Source organism: Echinops telfairi, unplaced genomic scaffold (genome assembly GCF_000313985.2).
Source record: "Echinops telfairi isolate 266 unplaced genomic scaffold, ASM31398v2 ScPeMD7_7412;HRSCAF=8450, whole genome shotgun sequence".
Taxonomy (NCBI): domain Eukaryota; kingdom Metazoa; phylum Chordata; class Mammalia; order Afrosoricida; family Tenrecidae; genus Echinops; species Echinops telfairi.
The window spans coordinates 14,198,701-14,206,185 of NW_022111312.1; the positions used below are offsets into that span (position 1 = coordinate 14,198,701).

The following is a 7,485-nucleotide window of genomic DNA, read 5'->3' on the forward strand; positions in this document are numbered from 1 at the left end:
TCCCCCCGGAACTGTCAGTCCCGTTGTTTTCTCCTCCAGATTGTTCATCCAGCCGATCTTATTTAGACAGACGTGTGGAGATAAGAACATGCACAAAAACAAGACAGAGCAAAACCAAGCAACAATAGGTTGCTTGTGTCATCGAGTGAAATCGAATGAGTGTGGGGTGTGCTTTAAGCCCGTCTCTTCCAAGTCTAAAGGAACCCAGAGGAGGACGCCGGAGTGGGGGAGAGAGGTGCCCAGCCAAGTGACCACTCCCAGCCGCAGGGGTGTGAAAGCGTCAGAGACCTTCCCCCAGGGCTCCCAGCGGGAGCGCGCGTCTCCCTAGAGCGGGCGCCCTCGACAGAGACATCCAGCCTGCTAATCTCGGAGGGAACCCACTTCTGTTTGTGAATGCGCCCCCCAGCGTGCGGTGTTCCTAGTAGCGTGGCCCCCGCGCGTGGCGGTATCACCCACAGCGGGTATCCTTCCAGGAGCCGAGCACGGAAGTGTCGAGTGGTTTTCGGGCCTCATTTCACATCCTCCTGAGGGACCTTGTGGGGACTGTTCCTCATGGCTCTCTCTGGGGCAAGCTGGGTGAGGGGGTGGAACACCTCATGATTTCCATTGACAGTTGAAGACTCCAAGGGTCAGACCGGGTTGGAAGGCCTTCTCAGGGTGCCTGACTAGCAAACGCCAGGACAGGGGCTGAGTCCAGCTCTTCAGCCCGTCCGTCTGGCTGTCTGGAAGAGCGCCCCGTAAATGCAGAGAAGGGGCGCGCCTGGCCGTCCCCACGGTTCCCCCTCCCCACTCTAGCTCCCTTCCCCCTCTCTTCGGGCAGGTGGTCACAGAGCCACCCAATGGGCTGAAGCTCAACCTGAGAGCAACGTACTTCAAGATCACCCACGAGATGCTGGAGCAGTGCCCCCACCCGGCCTACAAGTCCCTGGTCTACGTGCTGGCCTTCTTCCATGCGGTGGTGCAGGAACGAAGGAAGTTTGGGAAGATCGGATGGAATGTCTCCTACGATTTCAACGAGTCTGACTTCCAGGTCAAAGCGCCATGCTCCCCCTTCTCCTCCTCTGGGGTCACTTCCCGCAGCCGGCCCGGCCCCTATGGTCCAGTGAGCCCCTGGGTGTGCCCGCCTTTGCGGACCCCCTCACCCATGTCCCATACAGAAGGGGCAGCCTGTGAGGGCCCACTTCTCTGTCCTTCATGCAATGGGCCTCTTCCTCCCCCCGTAGGTCTGCATGGAGATTCTGAATACATACCTAACCAAAGCCTTCCAGCAAAAAGACCCCCGGATCCCGTGGGGCAGCCTCAAGTACCTAATTGGAGAGGTGCGAGCGTCTCGGGGACTCTTCCCACGGGGCTGGTGCTGGGCTATGGCCCTAGCGCCCTGACCTTGTTCTCTGGGGCCCTATGTGAAACCCTCTGGTTCCCACCACCCTCAGCTGCAGGACCCCTGGGGCTGTGGGCACCGTGCCCACTGTTCCCCAACCGGTCTCTTCCCGAGCGAGCTCCTCCTCCCAGGGAGTCCCCTGCAGCAGCACTTGGTGGCCTTGGGGGTGTCCCCTAAGAGCCACCGGGATGTGTCGGGCTGGCTGTGCCTCCCGCTGGCCAGCAGGCATGAAGTCCATGCTGGAGGTCACCGTCACACCGCGCACCTGGGGAGCCTGCCCAAGGGGTCTGCTCATTGCTCCAGCGGCAGCATTACTGAGCCGCAGGGGCCTGCTGGCCCCTCTGTGTTGTTAGTTGGTGCAATGCTTGGGGCTGGGGGTGGAAGGCCCTTGTCAATGCATCCTCGCCAGGGCGCCCTGGGACAGTCTCGGTCTGCCTTTGGGAGCAAGCTCCGAGGTCATGTGCGCCTAGGGGTGGTACTGTGGCCAGGCTGCGGCCCGTGTGATGCTGAGTCCTCTGGGCGTGTCCGGTCAGCGTGGGCAGTCCAGACCAGCTCACCATCGGTCCTTTCAGGTCATGTACGGAGGCCGGGCCATCGACAGCTTCGACCGCCGCATCCTCACCATCTACATGGACGAGTACTTGGGGGATTTCATTTTCGATACTTTCCAGCCATTCCACTTCTTCCACAACAAGGAAGTGGACTATAATATCCCCCCGGGTGACGTCAAGGACAAATACGTGGGTGAGCGTTCTCAGATGTTGGGTGTCCCTGGGTGAGGCCGTCAGCGAGCTAGCTCTGGGACCCTTCTCTGGGGACCTCCTGGGCTGGCGGAAGCTTACTGGTGGCCCAACGGGCTCTTACTGGCCTTCGTGGCAAGTACCCTCAGCTCTCTTGTACTGGAATGCTGATGAACACACTGGGCCTCACCTGCAAAGGCAGAGTGGCCAGGCCCAGCTCATAAAAGATCAGTAGACTCTGGGTGTGTGTGTGTGTGTGTTTGGGGGTGTTTAAAGAGTAGTGTGAGACGAGGGCCGGCCCCGGCGGGCCCTGTCTGTTCTCCACCGTGCAGAGGCCATCGAGGCGCTCCCTCTCGCCAACACGCCGGAAGTGTTTGGGCTGCACCCCAATGCGGAGATTGGCTACTACACGCAGGCGGCTCGGGACATGTGGGCGCATCTGCTGGAGCTGCAGCCACAGACGGGTAAGGCCCTCTGCCGAGTCCTTTCGCTGCGCCACCAGGGGCCTGGGTTCTTGAGCTCCAAGGGCTCCTGGGTGGGCCTGGTTATCACCCAGCAGGATGCCCGGAGGACCCTTCCCTGCCCGAGGTGGCTTCAAGCCCTCTAAAAGGTGCCCTGGTTGTAGGGGAATCTAGCAGTGGCATCAGCCGCGAGGATTACATTGGCCAGGTGGCCAAGGACATCGAGAACAAGATGCCCAAGGTCTTTGACCTGGATCAGGTCCGGAAGCACCTGGGCATAGGGATCTCACCCACCTCGGTGGTGCTCCTGCAGGAGTTGGAGCGCTTCAACAAGCTGGTGGTACGCATGAGCAGGTCTTTGGCCGAGCTGCAGAAGGTGAGCAGTGTGCCCGCCCAGGGCAGGAGGCAGGGGCCTGGGGGATGGTCTCAGTGGACACCTCTCTATTCCCTAAACAGGCCTTGGCCGGCGAAGTGGGAATGAGCAGTGAGTTAGATGATGTCGCCAAGTCGCTTTTTATTGGGAATATCCCTAACATCTGGAGGAAGCTGGCCCCTGACACCCTGAAGAGCCTTGGGAACTGGATGGTCTACTTCCTGCACCGGTTCATGCAGTACACATCGTGGGTGAGTGAGGGCCTATGCTGTGTGCATGTGTGTGGAGGGCGGGGGGGTGCGGGGGGTGCAGACCTTAGCCTGTTCATTTCCCAACATCAACTGCTGTTCAGTGAACGTTCCAAATATGGCCTCTGATTCGACCAAGGGGTTTCAAAATGTTTGTGGCAATATAGAATGGTTTCATAATGGGATTTTCCATGAACTTATGCATCTCACATTAGCATATCTACAGCTTTCTGCCCCCACTTTTTCCCTCTTGAGACTTGGAAGCACTTTATACACAGCATGATGTAATCACTAAGGAGTTTATCTGGACAACTGTTTTATATTAGAATAGTTACATTAGAATATTTAGGATATATATAAATTATGTGTGTGTACATGCATGTGTATATGTATGTGTAGGTATATATATGCATGTGTATATTTGTGTAGGTGTGTATATGTGTATGTGTATATATGTATGTGTGTGTATGTACGTGTGCATATATGTATGCATTCAGTTCTTCTGATGGTGCTGTTGGGCTGGGTCCTGTACAGTTAGTGGTTCAAACCCATCAGCTGCATTTTCCAGAGAAAACTGAGGCCGTGTGCTCCCGTAAGGATTTACAGCCCTGGAAACCCGACGTAGAGTCCCTGTGAGTCTGAATCAAATTGAGGCTGGTTGGTTTGGGGTTTTTCATGTATTCCATATTCTGCCTCCCACTCATTCACTGCCAGCAAGTCAATTCTGACTCTCCCTGACCTGGCTTGTGTGAGTGGTTGCTGTGCTTCTGCTAGTACAACCACCCTTTTGGTGCACATGCCCTTGAACCCCATGTGAGCACATCAGTGGAGAAAGTGACACCTGTGTCCCCCTCTGGGGAGAAGCCCACCCCAAGGAGGGCAGTCACCCACTCCGATCCTAGTTGTAGATCTGGGGTTACCAAGAAAGACACCTCCCGCCCCCTCCCACCCCCCCACCCCCCAGACTCTTGACAGAGCAGGGCCTTCCTCAGGTAGAGAAGAGCACAAGGCCACCTTCCCTCTGGGTGTGGGGCACGCACTGCTCTGGCTGCACCAGAAGCGCCCCGCCCCACCAGGAGCAGAGCAAGGTGAGGTTGGCTTGGAAATGCCCATGTGTGGTCATGGGCCACAGCAAACTGTTTGGTCAAGACATGGTCGGAAAGGAAGTCTGTCTGCACTCTTGCTCCACCCAAGAAGCCAGGCAGCTGGTGGGGAGGTCCATTTGTGGGCCATCGCTGGGAAGGCAGCAGGCTGCTCTCAGGCCAAGGACAGATTCCCCTGCCCCCAGTGGGACAAATTATGCAGCGCGCTCTCGCCAGGTGACTCTGCTGAGATGCAGAGCACACCCTGTGAGTTGTGATTTCCTCACCTCTCAGCCCGCTGCGTGGCCTCAACATTTTGGGCCTGTCTCTCTGGGAGGTGAAAGGGGAATGCTGGTTTTGACATGCAGTCACAGGGAGGCTGCACAGACAGTTTAGCTAGGGGCATTTTGCATTTGGGTCTGTGGTTTCTATTTACTCAGCCCTTCCCTTTTTCCTGTGTAAGTTTTGAAGTGCTCTGCATCTAGCAAGGAAACAACGGGTCCTTTGCCTGTCTGCACGCTTGCTCTGCAACTTGTTAAACATCTTGGTCTCCTGCCTCTGGGCGTTGTTTTCTGGTTTTGTTTTTCTTTCCAGAGAAAGGTTTTGAGTTTGGATACAGTCAGATGTACCTGTCTCTCACTCTATGGTGACTGAGTTATTTCACTCCTGCGCTTGATGGCAAAAAATGCGTTTGAGATTTGAGCTGGTCATTCGCCATACATTCATATCTGTAACAGATTCATCTGGAGCTTGGAGAGCGAGTTTGTTTTTCCATCCATGGCTGGCTCATCATCCTGACGGTCACTTTCTCTGTGCTAAGGCCAAGTACGCCCCTCGTGCCATGCGGAGGGCCTCGGCTTGCCCGTTAGCTGCCCCTCCTCCCTGCAGGTCACGGAGGGCGAGCCTGGTGTGATGTGGCTGTCGGGCCTGCACATCCCGGAGTCCTACCTGACCGCGCTGGTGCAGGCCACCTGCCGGAAAAACCGCTGGCCACTGGACCGTTCCACCTTGTTCACTCAGGTGACCAAGTTCCGAGATACAGAGGAAGTGAACGAGCGGGCAGGACAAGGTACCACCAGCTCTTGCAGAGCCTCAGCTCAGTGTCTGGCTGCCCCTGCCTGTACGCTCTCAGTGATGGGCTCAGCCTGGGCGTGCTGGCCTGACATCTCCGGGGAGGGGTGAGCCTGCATTTCCCCACCAGTTAATAGGAGAAAGGCTCCCAGGTACAGTGAGCATTTTCAAAGGACCTGGCTGCCAGCGGCCTCCCTATAGAAGCCCGAGGGACCAGGGGCATGGGGACCAGCAGGAACATGGACTAATTTGTTGGGACCATTATCCGTGACTTTGAGCTCCTTAGACATCAGTTTGTGAATGTGCAGGTGATAGCTGGGACCAGTGTTTCTGGGGACCGGGAGCTCCAGGCTGGCATCCTCTGATGGCCAGAAGTGAGTCCTCTTGAGCTGGCATTTTTGAGGTGTTTACACCTCCGGAGACGCAGGCATCCAGCTGCTCTGAAGAGCTGACCCATGTCTGGGCTGCCCTTGTCTGCACGGCTGCCCCACTCCCTGGAAACCCCCAACTCTGCATGGCTTCCACTCCCTGCTCCCCGGTCCCTCTCCCTCTAGGGGCTTAGAGCTGCGTGGTACTGGCCCTCATCCTGCATGCCCTGCCTCCCAGCTTGGGCACCCAGGATGTGGGCTGCGGAGGCCCTGGGCCTGTGGATGGGTCAGGTGTCCCTCTCTGGTGGAACTCGGCCTCCATCTCCATGGCCCCTCTTGGAAGGAGAGCCAGGAACTCGGTGGTGGCCGTGGCAGTCTCGTGGAACCCAGGCTGAGGCCTCCCCCTCTCGGTGTCTCTAGGCTGCTTTGTGTCAGGCCTGTATCTCGAAGGTGCCGACTGGGACATAGAGAAGGGCTGTCTGGTCAAGAGCAAACCCAAGGTGCTGGTGGTCGATCTGCCCATTCTGAAGATCATCCCCATCGAGGCTCACCGCCTTAAACTGCAGGTGATTACCACTGTCCCCACCCTATGCCTCCTGCCTGGAGGGCTGAGGCGGCTGCCCATATACTCTCCTACCTAGATGTCTACCCTCTGATGGGCCATAAGCTTTTGGGGTCCACGTCCCCAGGAAAGTGCTTGTGAGCACCTGGGTGGGAGCAGGCCCACCCAGGGGCTTCCACCTCCACCTCAGGATGGTGGCCTGGACACACGTCAGAGAGATGCCCTGCGTGGGGGAGTGTGGGACCGTGGGCAGGATTCACTTGTGAGGCAGCGGTCTGTCCAGGTACCTGGACAAAGCCTGCCAGAGGAACGGAGTGAGGCCTCCGTGCCCACGGGATGCTTTTCCTCACAGAACACCTTCCGGACGCCCGTCTACACCACGTCCCTGAGGAGGAACGCCATGGGCGTGGGCCTGGTGTTCGAAGCTGACCTCTTCACCACACGGCACATCTCCCACTGGGTGCTTCAGGGCGTGTGCCTCACCCTCAACTCTGACTAGGCTTGTAGGAGAGAGCGAGGGGCTGGAGGGACGGATGAGGAACGACCGTCTCTCGGGTCTGTGGCCCAGCAGTACGTGTGGACACAGGTGGGGCTGACACCCACTACTCTTCTCAGGCAGGAGCCTGAACGGTTTTGTGGGTTTGAATTAGATTTTCTCAGAGGATTCTGTGTGTTCACAAAGTAAATGCCGTAGAGCATGGTATCATCAGGTGTGTGGTGTTTTCTCTTTGGGGAGGAGGCAGCCTGGGCAGGAGGCAGCCTGGGCAGGCACTGCTGAGGCTCCAGGTGTAGATGTGCAAAGGGCCGGACACCGTATCCTGGCTGGGCTGCAGCAGGGGTGCTCAGCCACAGCCCTTTGCAGAATTCCGGCCCCCCACCCCCTTTGCTTTCGGGCCCTGCATGGGGTGGACGGGCAGTGTCCTGCGCAGGCAGCTGGAGCACCCAGACGCTGCTGGGCCAGCCCTTCGGCAGCACCCAGGGCCGTGTGCAGATGAGGTAAGTGTTGGGGCCCCGCGCCTCCCCCCCGCCCCGCGTTTTAAGAAAAGACACAAAACAGAAAGGAGGCAGGTTTAGAAAATAAAGTTTGTTGGGCTCTTGAACATGGTGGATCAAACTAACAAAAAATAGACACATTCAGGCCTTGTGGGAGAGTAATTTCTCTTATTGAGCTCCTGAGACAACGCGCAAAGCCGCCCTTG

The 7,485-nt window shown here is 57.4% G+C and overlaps 1 protein-coding gene across 1 annotated transcript in view; it reads left to right on the forward strand.

Moving 5' to 3' along the window:
• Positions 1–6,989, forward strand: part of DNAH10 (dynein axonemal heavy chain 10) — a 150,035-nt gene extending 143,046 nt beyond the window's left edge. The window contains exons 66-74 of the mRNA XM_045296728.1: positions 821–1,030; positions 1,224–1,319; positions 1,954–2,125; positions 2,454–2,585; positions 2,747–2,958; positions 3,039–3,206; positions 5,174–5,354; positions 6,145–6,290; positions 6,639–6,989. Of these exons, the coding sequence (XP_045152663.1) occupies positions 821–1,030; positions 1,224–1,319; positions 1,954–2,125; positions 2,454–2,585; positions 2,747–2,958; positions 3,039–3,206; positions 5,174–5,354; positions 6,145–6,290; positions 6,639–6,785 (1,464 nt within the window). The 3' untranslated portion in view covers positions 6,786–6,989. The remainder of the gene's footprint in view (positions 1–820; positions 1,031–1,223; positions 1,320–1,953; positions 2,126–2,453; positions 2,586–2,746; positions 2,959–3,038; positions 3,207–5,173; positions 5,355–6,144; positions 6,291–6,638) is intronic.
• Positions 6,990–7,485: the final 496 nt, after the last annotated feature.